The 23,144-nt window shown below is 43.9% G+C and overlaps 1 protein-coding gene across 5 annotated transcripts in view; it reads right to left on the reverse strand.

The window, feature by feature from the left end:
* The window catches only part of CSMD2 (CUB and Sushi multiple domains 2), a 544,176-nt gene that overhangs the window by 423,627 nt on the left and 97,405 nt on the right, over nucleotides 1-23,144 (reverse strand). For all 5 annotated transcript variants that reach the window (XR_001597587.2, XR_001597586.2, XR_001597588.2 and 2 more), the window contains exon 3: nucleotides 16,554-16,666. Coding sequence is in view for 2 of the 5 variants with exons in the window: in XM_016150537.2 (XP_016006023.2) it covers nucleotides 16,554-16,666 (113 nt within the window). In the remaining 3 variants the exon portion in view is untranslated. The remainder of the gene's footprint in view (nucleotides 1-16,553; nucleotides 16,667-23,144) is intronic.

Here is a 23,144-nt window from a genome sequence, read left to right on the forward strand (position 1 = left end):
GCCCTCTCCTAGACCTCTGGAAGGAATTGAAGCCTGGCTGCTATAAGAACTGGGAAACAGGCATAACTGGTTCCCAGAGGCACTCAGGAAAACGGGTTGATGGGCTCTCTCTGAATACCCAAGGTAAAGGCAGCTTTTGAATAAAAAGAATCTCTCTCTTCTCTCTCTCCTCCCAAAGTCATCTCATCTAACCTCATGGCTTTAAATACTGACTACATTCTGAGAAGCCTCCAACATACCCTCAGGCAGGCTCTCTGCATCCAACTGTCTACCCACCAGGTCCTCCTGATGCCTGGCAGGCATCTCGCACCTAACGGTCCCAACTTAGCTCCCAACCTGTGCGGCCCCCAAGCCCGCTCTACACAAGGACCTCCCCATCTTGGTTAATGCAGCTCCATGCTGCCAGTTGCTCCATCCTCGGAGTTACCCTTGACTTCTAACACCCCACATCCAATCCGCCAGCTGCTTCTGTTGGCTCCACCTTCAAAATCTACCTGAAATAGGTCTATTTCTCAGCCTCTCCACTGCTACTGCCCTGGTCTAAGCCTCCTCATCTCGCACCTGCTTTGATGTGGTAGACTCTTGGCCAGTCCCACTTGCTCCCACCTTGCCCTTGGTTAATATCAGCACACACACAGCAACTGTTTCAAGGAAGATCAGATCAGGCCATCCTCTGCTCAAAACTCTCCAATGGGCCCCACTGCATTCAAAGCAAGAGCCCAGCTCTTCCCATAATGTAAGGCTGTGTCTGACTTGGTCCCTTCTTCACTCTCTGCCTTTATCACTTCCTATCACTCACTCTACACCAGCCACACTGGCTCAACTCTGTTCTTCAAGTGTGCCAGACAAACTCTCACCATATGGGGTCTGAGGTTCTGCTGACTCTACACCCAAAGACTGCCCAGTTGATGTGTGGGTGGTGTGGAACCCAAACTCCACCGAGGGAGCCCTTTTCCTTGAGCCTAAGCAAGCAACAACCATGCCCCATGTCCTCATCAATTAAGTGGTTATCATGCTGCATCAGGGCTACTGGACTTATTATCTGTTTTCCTAACTAGATCATGATTAACCAAGGTCAAGGACTCGATCTTACTTGTCATGTTTTCCTAGACCCTGTTCAGAGTAGGTATTCAAGGCATGTTTATTGACAGATGCATGAATAGATGGTTGAACAAAAAAGCTAGGTTTTCATAGCTTTTAAAGTGTTTGGGACATTTTCTCCTGTTTGTGCTTTATTAAACAGCATAACCAAGGAATATACTCTGTGTCCCCAGAAGCCTCGCCACAAGCCAACCAGTCCATGTGCTGCCTCTAAGCCTTACATTATGTTCTCCCGGACAGCTGGGTGTACAGCATGAGGAAGAGAACATTCTCCCTGGCTTGGGAAGGGTAGAGCTGCCTTCCAGACATACTTCCCAAGAAAGGAAGGGAAAACTCCCACATGTCACCCTCCATTCGAGATCAACGCGGAAGCTTTAGAAGAGTCTCGTGTGTTCCCACAGCAAGAAAGGATCTTGGAGAAGGAAGTAAACTCAGTCCCACGGGGCATGGCCATAAATGAGCATGGCTGTTATCTTGTTGTGCTTAGGTATCAACTCCATTTTACAGCTGAGAAAAATGAGGCTCAGAAATGGTATAGCACATTCTCCAGAAAATACAATGTGAATGGCAGGTTAACCCAAGGACTATTTGATTCCAAAACTCAAGCTCATTTTACTCTCCTGACTGCTTCCTGCTTCCCCGCTGCCTTCAGAAGGGAGTAAGAGACTAGGTAGGGGAGAGGCATGAGGAGGGCACTGCAGGCAGTGGTTCTAGGCTTCTCTGTGCCTAAGGAAGGCTACTGCCCCAGGTGAGGCTACCATACCTTCGCATGCCCTCCACAGGCTCACAAAAGGGCTGCAGTGATTCCAGAGGATGCTGGAATGTGGTCGGGACAACAGTTGTGGGATGGGGGATCTGGCCACAGCCAGTCTTAGAGTTAATGGAGCTTGACGGGCAGGGCCTAGGCCAATACTAGAGATTAGAAAACAGTTCAGTATCAAAGTCAATCAAATTAATGGGTAGGGAGTTACTGATTTAAAGTAGCGAGTTACAGAATCACAGAGCCACTGAATTAGCAACTCAGATTTGTCATGAACTTTAGACGGCATCTAAGGAAATCCCCTATCCAGTTCAGCCCATCTTCTCATACCAAAGAAATTGTCAGCAGGAAAACAAGTGTGTGTGTGTGTGTGTGTGTGTGTGTGTGTGTGTGTGTGTGTGTGTACTGCTACCCCTGATGAAGACTGGAAGATGCACCACGTTTAGCCCAGAGATTTGTGCACTCAAAATACACCATGAACCCCCCAGGCTATATAGTATTTCGCTGACTTTATTTCTCATTTAACATTTAAACGACGCAGAAATTGAGATGAGCCCTACAATCAAGAAAGTGTCATTTAACTGGTTGTGTTTTTTCTTTCTTCGTGGTACATAAAATAATGGTGCTTCTTACAATCGGTGGATGTTAAATTGATGAAATCCAGTACATAAACCATTTTGAGAAGTATGTTAATGGCATCCATGGCAGAGCTTGAACAATCAAACCCTTACTTCAGCACCTCCAGAGTTGGGGAGCTCATCACCTCGCAAGCAGCCTACTTTAACTTACGATAATTAAAGTTATATAAAATTTTTTCTTGATTCTTGGTGGTTGAAATTCATCTATCTCTCACATCTATGCATTGGACATTGTCCCGCTCTCTAGAGCAGTCAAGAATAAACATTGATTTGTCTTCAATGTGATAAATTCTTAAGTCAATTCCAAGCCTTCTCTTTAACTGTTCTTTGTAAGATCATTACATCTCTCATTCATTCTTGTAAAAACCTACTTTGCACTGGGTCTTATGCCGGAGGTACAATCCATGACCCTCGAAAACATCTTGCTGCTGATCGTTGCTTTATTATGTGGGCTTCTTTCCTTTGAATGCACCCACCTCCCAAGATCTGGAGTCTATACTACTATTAATAGAACCATGTGACATTTGGCTCACATTATAGTCACGGCCAACTTAAACCTCTATATAGTTTTCACACAAGCCAGGGCTTCATTGCTGTTGATTTTCATTTACTCTTTGACTTTGGATTTTCTCCTATTTGCTCTTTATCACACAATTAACACTAGAGCAGCCATAAAGAGAAACTTCTTAAAAAATCACTCACAATCTCACTGCCTTCCCATATCAATTGTTACCTTTTTATTTCTATCCATCCCTATGAGAACTATTTTACATGGTTGTAAAAAATATACGGAAACAGTTTTGCATTCTTCTTTTTTCACTGAAAATATCATCAACATCTGCCTATATTACTAAATAATGCTTTTATAATTTTAAATGGCTGCATAAATCCATTAGGTAGCAACACCATAATTTTCCTAGTCATTACCCTATTGGTGGACATTTTTATAGTTTCCAATTTTTCATCATTATAAATAATGCTGAAATCAACACTTTCATGCATTTAACTTTCTTCTTCTGTGAATTATACTCCCAGTAGGAGAATTACTGGGTCAAATGACATGAGCGTTTTATGACTCTTGATACATACTGTCAAATTAGGTTCCCCAAGGACTGCTTTACATCACCACCAGAAACATGTGACTGTGCCTAGTTCTCAGCAACTGCATAGTACCCTCCTAAGGCTCTTCCAGCTAATGTACTAGGAATAAAGTGTCCTTTCATTGTTTTAATTGATATTACTTTGATTACTACCAAGACCGAACAGCTTTCCTGTGTATTTACTTGCTGACTCTATTTCCTCTGGGGTGAATTCCGGATACCTTTCCTATCACTCTGTATGGGCTCTTTGTGTAATATGAAGATCAACCCCTTCTTGCCACATCTGGTATAATATTATTCAGCAGTAGGCTTTTCTTTCCATTTTAGATGGTTTTTATTGTAGAGAACTTTTACATTTGAATAGAGTCACGTTAGTACATCTTTTCCTTTTGTTAGATTCTTTCAGGTACAAAGCTAGGCATTACTGTTATAGTGGAATATTTAATTTTGCTCCAACAGTCCCAGTCGTGTGAAATTATTTTATTCTTTTTTGCAGGCTCAAATCAAACTGCCTGGGTTTGAACCTATATTCTACCTCTTACTAGCTGTGTGACCTCGAATGAGTTATTTAACTTCTCTGTGCCTCATCAGTAAAATGGGGGTCATGTTAAAATGTAAGAGACTTAAAAGAGAACCTGGCACGTGGTAAGAGCTGAAGCAATGTTAGCTTTTGTTATCATCCTCACAATCATCATTGTCTGATGTATTTGCACCGTAGTATAGAATTCTCTGTAAAATTTCCAGGTGTGAGCTCTAGGGCTTCATCGACATTGCTTATAACTAGACAGCCCAGCACCTGAACAGTCATCTATTCCTTGGGACTCTTAGATAAGCTTGTTCAATCAGTTACAGTCACATCATGAATGTCCGTAGAACAGACAAGAATATCACAATTTTTGTTCAAGCGATTGGAAAAGCCAAGCTGTTCCACGGGTTGGGCATTCCTTCTGATCCAGCGCCTTAGCCACCCATCCACAGGGCATGTGTGCGGTGTGGTGTGAGCCCCAGGCTAAGTGTCCCCTTGTCCCTGGTGCCCTCCTCAGTGCTTATGAAGGTCCTGGAACATTCCTTGCTGAGCGACAATCCCTCCCCACAAGGCCCCCTGGCTTCCGGTCTGCCTCCCGCCCTTCTCACCATATCTAAAGTCAAAATCTCACTGTGTCGCTTCTCTGCCTAAGACCCTTTGCTGATCGCCTCTCTCTGCAAATAAAGTCCAAATTCCTTCCCATGTCCCCCATGCCCTGCCCGGGGTGGCCCCTGACCCTCATCCAGCTCAGCTCCTGCTGCTCCCCCTTCTCATCCTCTGCACTTCTATCCTACGAGGTTTCTTGCGGATGCTCATTCTTTCTTCTGGCTTTTGATTTCATTCATTCATCAAATATTTATTGGGTACCTAATATGGGCCAGGACCTGTTCTAGAAGCTGAGAATTCAGGAGAAAACAACAATTCTGAAAAGACAAAGGTTCTGACCCCAGGAAATGCACATTCTGGTAGAGGGGACAGACAATTAGCAAATAAACAATAATTGTACCATATGTCAGAGGGTAATAGGGAATGATAGGGTAAGAAGCTGTGTTACAGAGCATGATAAAGAAAGGCCTTTCTAATGAAGGGATGTTGGAGCAGAGACCTGAACAAAATGAGGGAGAGAGCTATGGGACCACCAAGGCAGAGCAGTGCAGGCAAATGGAACAGAAGGTACTTAGAGCCGGAAGTTGAAACATGCTTAGCTTCCCCGTTCCCCTGCCCTGCCACGTCACAAGACCAAGTCCTGGTAATTTAACTCATTACCACGCCCAATCTGCGTTACTTCTGAAATATGTTTAGACAAAGGTCTTGAGGCAGGAGCAGGAAACAGAGTTGGAAGGAAGAGCTGAAAAGCAGGGAAGCAAAGCCATTATCCACAAGACAGGTCTCGAGTAGCAAAGATGTCCTCAGCAAGGCTAAGCCGGGGACTGCAGGACCTGGCAGATGCCCCACTCCCGAGTGCTGGCCTACCTGATTCTCCGTGCCCCCTCCTTTCCGTGGGGTCAGGGGAGGTGGGAGGGACAGGCTTGTAGAACTGTGTGTGGCTTACTTTGAGAGTCCACACAGAGTGGAGAGAGGTGGGCTTTAGAACCAAACCCATTTTCACACTGCATGTGACCTTATGTGCTGTATAACCTCAGACAACTAACTTGTCTGAGCCTTGATTTCCTTATCTATAAAATGGGGATCCTAAGGCCTTGCTTGTGAGGTGATGAAGTGCCGATGTCTGCAAAGCTCCCACTGCACTGCTAGGCATGTCAAAGGTGCTCAACCAGGGCTGATTCCTTTGTTTCCTTCACCTCAGAAGCCCTGGGCTCATGAATCCTGTGGTTTGTATGAAGAGACAGGACTGTGGGACAACCGCTATCATTTCCTGGGATTGTTTAAAGGGGAAGGATAGCACTGCCATCTGTCCATGGCCAGATCTCCAAATCACAATCTCTAGCCTAACATGGTAAGTGCTTTTCTCTCCCGCTGAAAAATGAAAAGCCAGTGTCTTCAACTCTCAATTATCCACACTAATGAAAGGAAGGGCTGGAGAGAATAATCCAAAAGAGTGGTAATCACCCCCAAATTATCAATTAATGGGAAGATGTAGGACTGGAATATTCAATCTGATATTTCTATTTGGAAGCATTTTCTGCCCGCTGATGCTCGGCTCATGGATTAGGAGATAAGTCACCCCAAGGAAGAAAGGGATGTGTCCCCCTGAACCTCCAGGGCTGAGGTCAGTGGAGGAAGCTCTGCTGGGGTCACCAGTTCCACAGGAGAGAGACAGATGTGTGTTCAGCTATAGTCACTGTGAGAGCTGGGGTCAAAGGCTGACCTTCCCATACACCCTCATCCCAATGGATGGAAGCGCATTCAGGTCGCTCCCAGTGGTGCTCCCCGTGCCTCCGGAGCCATGATGGGAGGCGCTGGCAACGGGCTGGCAGCAGTCCTGAATAAGCCATGTTTGGGATCTATAAGCTTTCATGCCTTGGGCACAGATATGGGAAGGAGGGTCAAGATTGGGGCACCTTGCTGCCTCCCGTGAAAAGAGCATTTATCAGATGAAGACCTGTGCTAATAGGTGTTAAATAGAGTTCAATGCAGAAAATTGAGAAGTAATGAGAGTAGGCGCTGAAAGAATAAATTAAGAGGTGATCACATGGCTGGCGAGAGCCACCACCTGAATGCTAAAAAGGAGGAGCCCCGACGGTGGGACAGCCCTGGGGGCGAGAAGAGGCCAGACTGATGAATCCGCCCCAAACGAGGCTGAGGAGTGGTCAAAACCAATTAAGCAGTTGCCGTATTTCATTGGTCGTAAGGTGCACATTTTTCCATAATTTCATACCTTCGAAATTAGGATGTGTCTTATAATCGATGGCATGTCACACTTTAATTGGCAGTATTTTTTCTTTCTTAATGGTACATCAAATAAAGTGGTGCATCTGATAACTGAGGGCATCTTAGAGTCAATGAGAATATGGTCCCAGGTACTTTGAGCCAATCTCTTTCCTTGTTTCGGTCTTTTACACTGGGTGACAAGATCACTTCCCATCCACTTACTTCTTTCATTATTATTTATTGAGCATCTATCTCATGTCAGACCCTGTGCAAGAGCCCAAACGGCTGCTTTTTGAGTATTTATTCTCCGCCAGGCACTGTTAGGACACCCCTTGATGTGTGTTATCTTATTCGTTCCCAGTGATAATCTCACAAAGTGCGGATGGTGATGATTGTCTTCCTCACTTAAGGAGGTCAAAGCAGGTTAAGTGACCTGCTTTAAGTCTCAAACCGGCTATTAACAGTCTATTCTTCCTCCAGACCTTGAGCATGTATGTAATCTCGGTGTGCCACTGTGCGTTCCCGCGGTCCAGAACCCAACACAGGAGTAGAGGGGGCAGACGAGGAACAGGAATACACGAGTGATGCACTAGTGAGGGAAGATGTGTGGAGAGATAAGAGAGATCATAAAGGGAGCACTGCGCACCAGGGGAGCCTCTAGATTTCATTTAAACACAGATCGGAAGGAAAAAAAGAGGATGGGAAGAGTGGCAGGGTGAGAGAGAAAAGGTTCAGGACAGGGGACTCAGTGTGTCTGAGGAATGAGCAGGGAGATGGCGTGCAGTCTCAAAACTGGACAAAGTCCAGGGTGGCTAAAGGAGAAAGGAGTGGTGGGAGGGCTGATGCCCAGGACTTGATGGCCAGGTAAAGAGTTCGTCCTCCATCCTGGAAGCAGTGAGAACGCTTAAGTGAAAGCTCCCTAAGATCCTTGCACCCGGCATCTGATGAGTCTCTGAATCTTTTGTTGGACTCCGAAGAGGAAGGTTCTGAAGCAAGGCCCCTAGAGCTTTGCAGTTGTTCAGGTTGAGCACTGCAAAAGGGTTCCCAGGCAGAGGGGTGATGGGAACTAAAGCCCAGCCTATACTCCACTCACTAAGCCATATGCTCACAGGGCCCTCAGGGTGGACATTTGTGCTAACTTGCACAAAAGCACAACGTGGACTAACAGGGATACAGGTTAGGAGAGACAAGCACTAGCGATTATTGCAGCATCCCTACTGTGTGCCAAGACCTGGACTAAGGTACCATGGTGACAGAAAACAAAAAACAGGTGATGCTCCTTGCTCCTGGAGAACCATGAGGCTTGACCAAAGGTTTTGTCATGAGAAAGAAATTTTTTTTCCCAATTCCACAGAACGCATCAGGCCTTATTATAATCGCTTCCTTTTAGCGTCATGCTAGGTGTCTCCATACCTTATTGCTAATGCTCACACTCACCTTGAAAGGAAGAGAGAATTATCTCATTTTCCACAGGAAGAAGCTAAAGGGTCCAGGGCCTTGCCCAAGGTTGCACAGCGAGGACATAGCAGAGCTCAAACTTGATCACCAGAGACCCCACTAGGCAGGAGAGCAATTTTCGCCTCATGGTTGAGAAACTGATATTTATTCAATAGAGACTCTGTGCCAGGCATTTCCCATACCTTAAATCTTTTAGTCTTCAGTACAGCTCATTGGAGTGGGTGTTACAGTTTCTCTTTTGCAAAAGAGAATCAGCTCAGGGAGACTTGCCCAACTCTCATAGCTAGCCAGGGTTTGAACCCGCCTCTTTCTGACCCCTGCTCCTCTGCTCCCACTGTTCTCCACCAATTTTAGGTCTCAGAGCTCCTTGATGGTAGGCACCACTTCTTAGTCCCATTCCTCAAATTCTACCTTGGGACTTGGCATAGAGCAGGTGTGCGGTAAATATTTGTTGAATGGATGAATGAATGAATGAACTAACAGGGACAGAGAGATAAGGAAATAAAGCAGATGTACACTTTACCTGCAGGTAACCTAGCCACCTAAAAATGCTCCTCCCCTCCCCCCTGTGTGGTCTGACACTGACATGAAGAAGGTCAGGTCACTAGAGCTTGGTACAATATCATCTTCAAGGTATGTTAATATCCTTCCCCAAAGGGGAAAATATCACCATGCATGATAAACCGTTTGTGGGCTTATTGGGGACGTGATATGAAATTCATCCTGATTCCCCGCTTATTGAGAAGTGCTGCCCAATTTGTCTCAAATGTCACATCTCTATGTATTAATTTGCTACTCCAGAGTACTGATTAAGAGGAATGTTCTCCAACTCCCAAGGCAGGGCTATCAGAAATGGAGCACATTCACTCAGGAAGTGCACACCACCCCTCCTGGGCACAGGAAATGGACATTCATCGCCTCCCACCCTAGAGGAGGCCTCACCAGGCCTGCCATTCTGGCCCGCAGTGGCCTAAATGGTGCAAATTGCATATTCAGTATATATATAGTCAAATAGCTTCCATTAGCCCAATTTTGAGATGTCTGCATAATGTCCCGGAATTGGGGAACTCTTTCAGAATGAGGAAATTGTCTGAGAGGCTGAGACTGGGAGAGGGGAGTCAGTGGGTCTAATTACAGGAAGGAATAAATCATGAGGGCTCCATTTCTGAACCCCAATTTCCCTGTGTGCACAGTGCCGTGATCACCTTCAACCCTGCTCCCTCCTCCAAATGCCATGAAAGCACACTCCATCCTGAAGCTTGCTCCAAACCTGTCTCTCCCAGTAGGGCAGCACCGGGGAGCTCCATCCTTGTCTGTCTGTCCTTCACAGATGTGACGGTCTGACCCTGTTTTACCATGCAAAGATGACTGACCTTTCACTGGTAGCAAAAGCACACCAAGGTGTTTTTTTCAGAAGTGACACTAAATCGAGCCCTTCTTTATCCTCCCCATTCTGTTCCGCTTTGGGAATATGGGTGGATTGGGAGAGAGGGGGCAAATCGTGACTGTGAAACGAGGCTTGGATGAAAAATCAGGGAATACATGCAGTAGGTGCTTAATAAGTATTACCTCAATGAAAGTATCTCTACCACCAACTTCATGTGTGATGTCAGCCTCTCTGGGCTCAGTTTTTCAGGTGGACAAGGGGATCATGGGTGGGCTTCAGGGCAACTGAAATATGAAAAAATATCAGTGTTGTATTCGTGTGCGTCTGTGTCTATATCTGGAAAGACAAAGTTCGTGTGTTACTAGCACCCTTAGCGCTAACACCAACATCTCTGATACAAAGAGGAATGAAAAGACTAAGTGCGGGCCTGGACTTCATTAGCTCTGATCCACCAGGCGACAGGGTCTCAGATCTCATCCCACCAGACAGGCACTCGCAGGTAGTGCTCGTGGACATGAAGAACAACACTCTGCTCCCCGCCCAAAGAAGCCGCGGTCTGTTAGTAAGACTAGACTCGCCATGAACAACTGGGGTGAAGATTCCACGCAAACTCAGGAGCCAATAGCTGCGACGGGGCTGGGATTGTGACCTATGGAATTGACACGTCTTTTCTTCCATTTCCTGAAGACTCCCAGGCAAGTAAGGTCAGGACGAGGGTGACTTCATTAACTAGCTGACATTTATAGAGCTCTGAAAATTTGCCAGACCCTGTACTGAGCACATGTGTGTTCTCTTCCTTGATTTTCACAATAACTCTATGAAGTATTATTCTTATCCTCATTTTACATGTGTAGAGGCCAGCGCACAGAGAGATGAAATAACTTGCCCAACGTCACACAGCAAGTGAGTGTCAGAGATGGGATCTTATTCTAGGTATGTTTGAACCCAGAACCTGATGTCTTAATCTATGTACTCTGCCACCTCTCCCCACTTATGGTTACCAGGGAGTGTGCAAAAATAAGGTTTCTCATCCTTCTAGATTCTATGTTGAGATAATAAGTGAAAAAGAACAGGTCTGATGTTTAAGGATGCCTCCCATATTTTGATAGTGAAATCGCAAGATGACAGATTTAGCTAGACAGGAATACCTGTTTTTAGATCTAGATGATTAAATAGATCTGACTGAGACCCAGTGCTCAGAGATGGGTCCTCCTTCACAAAAGCATCAGAGCGACTACTCAAGATTAATGCTGCTAAAATACAAAGGCGCAGCCAAGATCAGGCATTAAAAACCTGCAGAAACTCTTAATCTGAGACTTCTGATCTTTCTTATAGGTCTTGTTCACCTGCTAATCATTCTGAATAGACGAAAACAATCCCAATCTTTGAGTTGTGTGTACAATGGGGAAGCCCTGGGGCTACGGTGGGAGAAATCAGGTCCAGATAGCAGCAAGACTCAAAACACCAAGGAGACACAGGGAGGGCAAATTGGGATGCGAGACGCTTCCACGCACTCAGAGAGAGACAGAAGGACACACAGCAAGTGCTAGAGCGTCAGAGACAGAAAGAAAGTCACGGAAGCCAAGACAAACACAACTGAATTCCAGGGGGGGGTGTTAAAAGGAAAAAGGAAAAATAAAACTCTGAATGAATAAAATGAATATTTAAATGAATATTTATCTGATCTTGGTATGGAAAAGGCCTTTCCAAGCATAACGCCAAAGGTAGATCATAAAAGAAAAATTAAAAAATTTTAAATTACTGGCATAAACTTAAAACTGCTGCACGTCAAAAGGAAACTCATAACATTAATATCCTTAATATGCAAAACCCTTACAAAAAAAGATAAGGAAAAAATCCTAACACCCCCAAAGAAAGGCAGGCAGAGACAAGCACAGGTAGTTTACAAAATGATCTACAAATGGCCAGTAAGTGATGACAGGTGCTCGACATTCTCTATCATCAAAGAGAAGCAAATTACAACCACAAATAAGATTGTATTTTTCACCCACTCTAATCAATGAACCTGATTTAAAACTCACCAACATGCAATGTAGGTCAAATGGGGGGAAATGGACTGTCCCATGCACTGTTGGTAGACAAGCAGTATAACCTTTCTAAAATCCTATGGAATTGGGCATTAAAACCTACATTCTACACAGTCTTTGACCCGGCAACTGCATTTCCGAGAACTTTCTCTAAAGAGATAAGTAGATGAGGGTTTAAGTTGCATGTACAAGGATATTCTTCACCTAAATGTCCACAGAAGGTGACTGGTTCAGTAATTTTGGTATATGCAAACTATAGCATCTCACTCACTGATATTCATTAGGAAGGACAAAGCAGGGCTACTTCTATTAACACAGGAAAATGTCAGCCTCATTAACCAGATTGCCGAACTGCACACATAGCATAACCCCAAGTACACACGGATCTGAATCTGTATGCACATGTGTGTGTGTGTGTGTGTGTGTGTGTGTGTCTTCAGAGAGCTGTCTAGATGTATGCTCACTGGAATGGCAGAGGCGAGGCACACCCTCTGTAGTAGACAGGCAGGGCCAGACAAGGAGTAGATCTGGGAGTCAGGAAGTGGGATAAAGGCTTCTGGAAACCCAGTGCTGAGAATGGGTTGCCAGATCTAGCAAGTAAAAAGTAAAAATACTGGATGCTCCATTAAATTTGAATTTCAAATGAAAAACAGATAATTTTTATTTTTTAGTATAAATATGACTTGTGAAATATTTGGGATATACTAAAAAAATTTTTTCCCAAATTTTAAAATTTTAATATTTTAAAATTCAAATAAACTGGGTGTCCTGTATTTTATCCAGCAGCCCTAACTGAGAAGCTCTGGAACATACCTCGGCTGCCTCCCTGGAAGGGCCCACACCATCCCGTGTCCTCCCCTGCCTCTGACTTAGCTCCAGTTTACCTGCCTGTGAAATGGTGTCGCCAGACTCTGCCTTACTCCAGGCGTTCTGCAAGGAGTGCATTTTAAGAAGAATATAGCTTTTAGGGCCGGAAAAGCCCTTCCTGGTCATCAAGTAGCCTTAAGCTGAACACAAAACTCCTGAGTCCCAGCTCGTACATCTGTAAAATGGAGATAGCAACGTCTGTCCACTAGGCTGTCATGGGGATTAAATGAGATAATGTATGTAAAGTGCCTGGCACACAGTCAGTGCCTAATACAAGTTGATCCCCTTCCCACCAGACCAGGACCGCGGCTGCAGCCTACACTCCTGCCCCCAGGGATTACAAATCAAGCATCTCCTGTCATCTCGGGGTTTGACAATTGGCTTTTTTGATCTTTTCCTTGAAGCAGCAGCAGCTGTGAGCTGACACTTTTCACCTGACTTCACCTTTCTTCACAATCCTCAGCAGCAGTTCAGTTCCTTATCTGCACTTCTCACTCTCCCAAGGAGGGTGGAGGAGGATCAAACTCACTTTGATAGCAGACTCTCAGGGATGTCGGCCAAGGGGGACCACTGGGAGCAGGTCCTGAAGTCATTTTGAAATGGGCACCCTGGCTTCCTGAATAGAGAATGTAAGGAAACTGTGCTGAGTAGGGGGAACCTTGGCCAGCAGGGGCCCCTTCTCTTCTGAAGCCTGTCTATCTGTCTGTCTGTCTGTCTGTGTCAGTCTGTCTGTCTGCTGCTGTTCAGTACAAATGACTAAAGGGGACTCTGCAATGGAGGGCAGGGCTGACTCCCTTCCCTGGGAGCCAAATCTTCATAGTCCTTTTGACTCCTGGATCTCCCCGTGCCTCCCAATGAGGCCCAGAGAGTTTTAAAAAATCTACCCAAAATCAGTTAGTCAGTTATAGGCTCAAGAAGCGAGTGTTTATCCAGAGATCCCCAAATATGGGATTATCCGGTGTCCTGCTGGTAAGTCCAGTGATAGAGAGGGCCCAGGCCACCACTGTGGTGGCATGTAGCGAGTGGCATACTCCAGCAGTAGCTGCCCCTACTGCCTTCTTGTCCCTCCACTTTGGGTGTTCCAAAAGTCGGCACAACTCACACTTTTCCAGGGGCACAAATTATCTCATGGCCCAGTCCTAAGCCAGGTTAATAGGACTTGATGACAGCCCCAGCCTTGGCTTCTCCGTGCCTGAATCTGGTACGAGCACAGCCATCTGTGAGCCACTCTGCTGGGCAGCACAAAGACAACAGCCACACAGACTGTGGAGTTGGCAGAAAACCCTGCACAGGTGACAGCATAGGGACTCATTCAGCTACAGCAACCTGTTTGCACTGCTCTGGGGTTTGCTTTGGCCTTGCCTGCAAGGCTTTGTCTTAGCACTAATGACTTAGAGACCATTATATGGCAGAGGTAGGACAGGCCCTTCCTTCTGCCCTGTCGGTCCTGCTGTGGAATGCTGCACGCTCTCACCTCTGGGCTGCCTCCTCGGCTGTGCCAGGCAAGTGGGAGGAAGGACCCATGGGCCTCGACTTTATCCTAATGTTTTGGAACCTCATTTGAATCTCAGACCCTTTGTGAATCTGGCGGAAGCTCCAGCTCAGCCCGGTCCAGTAGAATTTTCCACAATGATAGAAATGTTCTCTGTCTGTACTGTCCAGTATGGTAGCCAGAAGCCAAACAGGGCTATTGAACACTTGATATGAGGCTGGCGTGACTGAGAAACTGATTTTTAAATTAATACATTTTGATTAATTTAAATGTAAATAGTCACCTGTGACTAATGGCTACTGTATTGCATAGCACAACTCTAGACGAGGGGTCAGTAAAGAGGCAGATAGCAAATAGTTTAGATTTTGCAGGCCGTATGGTCTCTGTAGTAATAACCCAAATCTAAAGTTGCGATGCACACTAACAGTCATAGACAACATGTCAGCAAATGGACCTGACTGTGTTCTAATAAAACTTTATTTACAAAAACGAGCCAGTGACTGGATATAGCCAGCAGGGCTGCAGTTTGTTGATCCCTGTTGTAGACCCTTTGTAAGAAGAAAATACACATATCCTTATACCTTTGAAATTTTGCCTCCAATTACAAGACGTTTGCACACTTCTAATGCACAACTATAGACCCTTGCCCACGAATTCCAGGCTAGAACTGCTGCTTTAAAAGGGTTCAATGAATACTCTTAGTCAGATCTACTCTGTGTAATAGAGATGTGCTTGTCATGGTTCCCCAGAGGGGGCAGTGTGGTCAGGGATCAACGGAACACTTTTTTCTTAAAGCCTCATGAGCAACGAGGACTCAGACAAACATCTACAAGGATTGTTGAATGAGGACACCGTAAGGGCCCAGCCACGTCCTCCTGCGTGCCAATCCCTCCTAGGATCTTGGCAGGTACCAACTCTAATGTCACTGACTCATTTCCTCAACCGTCCCCAAACACAGCCAATCTCCCCAAGGCCAAGATATTGTGCAAGAAGCTCCTGGTCAGAGAGACTATAAGAAGCTTCTAAAGAGACCTCTGTTAGTAAGGAGGTCGTAGTTCATATTTGGAGAGAATTAATTTGGGTTCAGGGCCAAAGGTTCAGGATGAAGACGTAACCAAGATGACTGAGAATGCAGGCTTGATATTGGGAAGAATTGATTGTTTTTTCAAAAGAAATTGGGCTATCTCAGGAGTCTTCACTTTAAAGATAGGCAGGTCATTTCAGGAACCCCCCAGTTAAAGGTGACTGGAGTTTTACCTGAGGCCCTCAGTTAAAGAGGCTTCACTGGAGCCTTCTTAGGAACCTTTACTTAAAAATAACTGAGATCTTCTCAGGAGGCCTCAGTTGTTCAGGTTAAAACATCAAACTGTGTCCTCCACACCCCTACTGCCAAGGAGGTAGGATTTGCCCTCATTCCAAGGTGTATTCCTGGCCAAGACGAAGGTGGTTTCTATTTCTATATTGCTACAGCTTCATTCAAGAAAGCATCACTTATTCTTTAAGTTCTTGGAGGCAAGGGAAAGAAAGCTTTCAAATAACTGGCATGCTTTACTAGGGTATTATGTTATTACTGTTATTAATTATCATTAACAGTCTTAAAATATCCTATTAATGATCTCAACATGAAATAGCAGTGCGGGTCTTAGCCAAGAGCAGCATAATTACCTATTAATGAGATGTAAATTTCCCAGGGAAATGACAGAGATCTAGACATACCACCTTCTGAACTAACATAATAAAGTTAATAATAATAATAGTGTATAATCTGAAGATATTAGTGTTAATTTGAAGGCTAACACCATATTTAAACAGACTGAGAGAAGGAGAACTCATTTGCATAACTCAAACCAAGAAACTCTAATCCATACTATTAAGAAAAAAGTAATTGTTCTCTGAATGATGGAAAACTAACTCTTTCAAGTCACTATATTGAGCAGAATTTTTTTTTCAATGACTTATTTTCTTTCTTTTACTTATGGTTAATATCTCTCTTATTTCTAAAACCAAGCTGAGGTACCTTATAAAATTAAGCCCAATAGGAAAACGAATTTAAAAAAAATAAAAACACAACAAAATCCAGTTAAGGATCCAGAGAAGTAGATGTTAGCAGGCCCTCAGGACAAACTATTACAGCTGAGCTCTGATTTCAGTTCTCAGCTTCCTGGAAACGCAGCTGAGCAATTTAAGTAACTGAGTTACTGGTCAGTAACCAGCCTTGTTAGGACACGCGCAAGCTCTGAATCGGAAGTAGCCCTTTCCGGCATCCAAGAGCAGCACAGTCCTGCCTGCGGCGATTATGACCTCACATGTCAGGGCCCCGTGGCCTGGACTGGGGGACACCTACCTTCATAGCTGGCATGGAAGCCCTGAGCACTGACCGCGTAGTCACTGACGAGGCGCAGAGAGAGGGTGGTGGCCACGCTGACAATGGTGGCTGGCAGCTGAAAGCCTGTGAGCCTGAAAGACAAAGAGGTGCAATTTAAGGAGAATAACCCCCTTGGGAACATCCTTCCATTAAGCATTTATTGAGCACCTGTTGGGTGCGCAAGGCTGATCTGGGCACAGGGAGCGTTATGAAAGAAGTCTAACACCAGACAAGTGAAGGTGTTCAAAGACAACGTGGCAATAGAAAGCGAGGGTCTTCTATCACAGAAACATGGAGGGATACTCCCCTGAGGCCATGGGCTATCCCCAACCTGCAGGCCTGCCTTGTATATGTCTCTTTTCTCCTCTTTGGCTGTCTTGTCCTGCCTCCTCCCTTTCTGGCTGAGGTCTTTTGAGGCTCTGGGTAGATTTCACCACAAATGCATCACTAATAATTGCCAATAGACAATATTTATTCACGTATCAAGGAAGATAAAGCTAATGCTAAGTAGCAAAATGTAGACGCTTCTTATCATAGATTTTATTCTTTAAAAGGAATAAGTTCTACTGCTTTTTTAGAAATGATAGTGCTTATTTTTAAAAGATGAAAGCAAAAAATAAAAACCCAATGCAATCTAGAAATAATCATCCTTGACAGGTAACATAGGAAGAGCTGGAAGGATCAATAGATGGGATCATAGTCAATGAAATAATTTCATATAAATGGGATCATACTGTACTTGCTTTGAAAATTAGAATGCTTACATTTACCCTTGCAAGTTAAGTGAAGAAAAAGAAACAGGAATGAAATGGAAGGAATTATTGAACCTGAGATAATATGTTTTTAGCACAAGAGTCATTTTTAAAAGATTCTGCTAATGCTTAAAATATAATACGATGAAGCTTTCACTGAACACTTAAAAATATGTTTTAGACATAATTCAGAAAAGACGTTGTCTGCTGCTGGGTGTCCTCCACACCTGGTAGCCCCCACGGGTGACGGATTGTGCCCACAGGTGGTAGTGAGGCTGTCAGTTTCTTGTCTCCCTGTGTCCTTTGTCCCCTGTCTTAGACTCATCTTGCCTCTCCTGATCCCCGTCAGGGCTCCGGGAGGGACTTCAAGGCTTACCTTTACCCCCATTTTTAAGTAGTTTGGGATATCTGTGATGCTCCTAGATCCCTCTCTTTACCTCCCATTGCTACATAACATTTGAATGCCCATATGTCCTGTGGAGAGCATGAGTATTGGGTTTAGACAAGTTAAATCAGATATTTGTCAAGGCCCACTGTGAAAAGCCCTGTTGATAGATGAAGTCCTTGCTCTTCCCACCATCCTAAGAGTATAAGACTCGTGTTAACTCAGAATACACTTGAAAAAAAGGGAAGGAAAAGTGATCAAACTGTGGAACAGGCGGCCTAATAAGTCTCAAGGTCACTCTCCGTTCAGATAGAAAAACATCCAGCCAAGGATCCAGACCTCACACCACGTTCCCTCCCTTTCCCTGCCCCTATCTTTCTCTGTCTCCCTCATTTTCTAAAGCAGGTCAAAATTTGTATTTAAAAAAAAAAAAATGAAACCATACATATTAGAAGGAAATGCACCATTTTTATCATTTTACATGGAAGAAGGTCTTTCTAAGGGTGATGCATTGAGAGAACTCCTTTGGCTTCTACCTGCCCACCATTCTCTTGGGGAGCGTCACTGCATGGGGTTCTGACAAGTACTTCACACACTCACTAGGGTGTATTGCTCAGCTTTATGGACTGGTGTGAGGCATGGAGAAGAGGGAAGAGGGCACATCACTGAAGCAGGGTCATTCCGAGCCCTTCCATGGGATATGACATGCAGACTCTGAGTCTATTATCTTTTGGATTCTAAGTCACTAGAATGTAAACTTGGGACTGCCAGCAACATTGTTATCACTATAGAAAGCCTTTCTGCTTTAGAGAAAATGATATCCCGCATAAACATACAAAGCTGCTCAGTGAGGAGACAGAGCCCCAATGACAAATTCCTGAGATCCTTAATCCATCCTGGCAGAAAAAGGTATCTCTGCAGTGCCCAGTTACATGAGCCAACATTCTTTGCTTGCTTGGTTTTCCTTCCTCCTTTCCACCGTTTCTCTCTCTCTCTCTCTCTCTCTCTCTCTCTCTCTCTCTCTCTCTCTCTCTCTCTAAGCTGGTTTGATTTGGGTTCTATCTCTTGAAATTGATTGAGTAGTAATGAATACAGCATGAAACTCCAGAGGCCTTAAAGGAAAATATCAATTGATTCAATTATGTGAAAATTAAAAGCATATAGAGAGAGCAAAAGAAACTAAAAAATTAAAGAGAAAAGCAAACTGGGAACTGGGAAGATTATGTACATTACATGTATGACAGGAAAAGGGTTAGTATTCATAGTCTACAAAGAATACTTACAAATCAATATGAAAAAGGTGAACAGGTAAAGAGGAAAAGGGCAAAGATATAAACAAACAAAAACAGAAGGATGATCCACTTAATTAATATAAAAAAATATGAAAACTGATTCCACGATACTCATTTTCCACTGATCAGAATGGCAAATTTCTAGGGTTAAGGAAAACGGATCCTGTAGTTATTAAAAAGATAATAAGGAAATACCATAAATCATACACATATATTTGACAACTTAGATGAAAGGGACAAGTTCCTTAAAAAGCACAAACTACCATAACTTTCCCAATATAAAATAGATCATTTGAATAGCACTGTAACTATTAAGGAAATTGAATTGTTAATTTAAAATATCTCTCCCTACCCCACACAAAAAAATACACAAGCCCAGATGGTTTCACTGGAGAATTCTACCAAATTATAAAGAATTGACACCAATTCTATACAGTCTCTTCCAAGAAACAGAAAAGAAGAAACACTTCCAAATGCATTTTATGAGATCAGTATTACCCTGATATCAAAACCAAAAAATAGTACAAATACTAAACATCAATATCCCACATAAATATAAACACAAAAATTCTTAATAAAATATTAGGAAAGATTCAGCAGTAGAGAAAAATGATTATACACAGTAGCCAAGGGGAGTTTATTTCAAGAATGCAAGGAGGTTCAATATTTGAAAGTTAATCAGTGTAATTCACCATATTAACAGGCCAAAGTAAAAAATAAAATAAAATAAAATAAAAATCACACAACCATACCAATCGATATAGAAAAAACACTTGACAAAATTCAATACTCGTTCATGATTTAAAAAAAAACTTTCAGAAAACTAAGAATAGAGGAACACGTCTTCCTCAATCTCACAAAGAACATCTACAAAACTCCTATAACTGACAGCACGATTAATAGCGAAAGACTGTACACTCTTCCACTAAGATTTACAATAAGTTGGGGATCTAATGATCTAATCAGAAAGTTGGTGAAAGACATGAAGAGACATTTTACTGAAGACGATATAAGGTTGGCACGTCAGTGCCTGAAAAATGTTCAACATCGTCAGCCATTAGGGCGATGTGAAGTAAGATCAGGATGAACTATCACTACGTATCATTCAGAAGACACAAAATAAAAACAGTGACAACACCCAATCCTGGCAACGATGTTAAGCAACTGGATCTCTTGTTCATCGCTGGTAGAATGTACAAGACACTCTGGAAAATAGGCAGTTTCTTTAAAAAAAAAAAAAAAAAGGAAGAAGTCTACACATACACTAACGATTCAACTCAGCAATCACACTCCCAGTTATTTATCCCAGAGAAGTGAATACTTGTGCCCACACAAAAACCTGTACATGACTGTTCACATCAGCCTTTTTATTTTGTAATGGTCAAAAACTGGAAAAGACCAAAATGTCCTATAACAGGATGCGCCTGCTAAACAAACCGTGGCACACCCACACCACGGAGTACCACTCGACAACAAGAAGGGAGGGGGCATCGCTACGTGTAGCAACTTGGATGGATCTCAAGGGCATTATGCGGAGTGGAAAAAGGCTCATCTCAAAAGAATGACGTACCAGATGGTTCCATTTATATAACATTTTAAAAAATGGTAACATTAGAGAGATAGGACAGATTTATGGTTGCCAGGGATTAGGGATGGCAAGAGGAAGACAAGTGGGGGTGACTATAACGGAGTGGCACCAGCGAGATCTTTGGGGTAATGGAACGGTTCTATATATTGATTGCAGTGGTGGTGACATGAATCTACACGTACAATAAAATGACGTAGAAGTATACATACACATTGTACCAATATCAATTTCTTGGTTTTGATATTGTATTAGAGTGACTTTAGATGTAATCATTGGGGGAAACTAGCGTACATGGAATCTCGCTGTACTATCCTTGCAACTTTCTGTGAATGTATAATATCAAAATTAAAAGTTTTTTAAAAAAATTATTTATGTGGCCTACATTATGTTTCAGTTGCACAGCACCTCAGTCCTCCACTAGATCGGACCTAAACTCAGTCTACCTAGATTGAGCCTTGAGCTCCCACTTGGTCCTTGCTGGGATCCTCTGCTCTTCGGCTGCCTCTTGTTCATTCTAACCCCTACCTTGCTACCCTCTGCCCCCCAGACACACCTACGGCACAGGCTGGATCCTTGTAAATGGACCATCCACCAGAACCATAATCCCAACTCCAAGGCCACCAGTCAACCATTCCTTGGCTTCCCGCTGACTTGCCCATGTACCAAATACCTTCCCTCACTCCAGATATTAATTTCTGCTGATGATGAGTTGCTGTCCCCAATGGACTCTAGCATTAAAATAACAAAATTTCCCCAATAGAGCCATACCTCTATCTGGATCTGATCTCCAGGCCCCATCCTAGCCGGCTCTGGTCACCTCTTCCTCCAAATGGGCCCAATTCACAGGAACTGGAACTTGCTTCTCACCTGTGTCCACCAGAATTATGCCCTTGGGTGTCCTTCCCAGACACTCAGTCTGGGAAGAGTCTTTTCCTTCAACAATATACAGCTTCATGGAGGAATCTCGCACCTCACCAAGGTTTCTCCCATGAAGTCATCTCTGGGAACTGTATTCTTCCCACCAAGTGGAACTTGTTGATTTTATTCCCCTGGTTGGTTCCACGATATTTTTGAGCTGCCGTTAGAGATGCTTAGACTCTTGGTACTATATTGACACAAGCTGTGAATAGCTAATGTACACTGTCAACAAACAATTACAGTTTTATCACTTGCAATATATGGAATTGCAGCTTACTAGGCATTTTCTCTAATCACATATTTACCACCGTTCCGCTGTTTCCCAGGCTTGGAAAATAAATTCTCACATGGAGAAATCCAAAAAGCACTGGAACTGGAGGGGACGTGAAAGCTCGGATCTCCCCATCTGGAGAGCTGAACATCATTCCTCTGCCCCACTGTCTCCTCTTCCTTCACCCACTCACATAATCGAATCGATTTGAGACAAGCCGATAACCCGTGAGTCAGGAGGAGTCACCATGTTGCAAATCGAAACGAGCGAATGAAACTTTTAGGCTGTCTCATCTTTTATCCGGCAAGCCTAAATACCATATCGAAAGGAGTGACTAGTGAAATCCAATCTTATTAGGGAAATGGGGTACAATGATGGCAAGAAAGGCCAGAGCTCCCTACTGCCGTTGGTTAGCTCCCTGTTGAGTCTAAAATGTGCAGAGAACAGGTTTTGCAACAGGTGTCATGGCCATAGATGTAAGCTAACGCTCATCTTCCACCTTATCAAGGCTCATTGTCTTTCCCACTTCTTCAAGAGCCTTCTCTTTGCTTCTGTCTCCCTGCCTACACTAACCCCGCTCTTAGAAACTGATGATATCCATGCCCCAAACCTTCTCACTCTCCCAAATTCACAATCCATTAATGGCTTCCCACTGTTCGTAGGATTAAGGCCAAAATCCCTAATGAGTCCCACAAAACCCGTATGACTCAGACCTGCTGGATTCTCTGCCCTATATCCTGGCTGACTCTAGACACTCCAGTCTTTTTTGGTCAAGGGTAGGGGCAGTAGTCAGCAGAGAGTACAGGTAATAAAGCGTGCATTTCCCGTGGAGAATTTGAAAACAATAAAATGAACTTGAGACGTCCACTCCTTATTATCACAATGAGCCCTTGCTCCAAACAAAGTCAATTAGATAAATTACCCTTTCCCATCTTTCTCTCTGCCCTCCTTGGTACACAGCTGGCTTCAGCTCCTTCAGTATGTCACCCCCGCCCATCCCCCTCCCTCAGGGTCTTTGCACATGCTGTGCCCTTTTTCTGTTTGTTCACTTTTAGCTGCTTCTTTTTTAGAACACTGGCTCATATCCTCTCCACCTGTTTATCTCATTAACTCCTTCTCATCATTCAAATCTCATTGCAAATGTCTCAACAGTATTTTCAGAACGATACTTTCTTGAGCTCCCGGACCAGTCTATTTTGCATTCTCACAGGTCCCCTTGGAAGTCACCGATACTTTTCAGCACAGAGCTACAAGTTTCCCTCCAGATGCATGGTGGAACGGCACCTCCCTACATTTTCTGAGTTAAGGCCTGGCATGGCACTGGCTTCACCAAGGATATGTGGGTGGCAGTGACCTGTGTGTTT

The sequence above is a fragment of the Rousettus aegyptiacus genome, unplaced genomic scaffold, assembly GCF_014176215.1.
Source record: "Rousettus aegyptiacus isolate mRouAeg1 unplaced genomic scaffold, mRouAeg1.p scaffold_m13_p_1, whole genome shotgun sequence".
Taxonomy (NCBI): domain Eukaryota; kingdom Metazoa; phylum Chordata; class Mammalia; order Chiroptera; family Pteropodidae; genus Rousettus; species Rousettus aegyptiacus.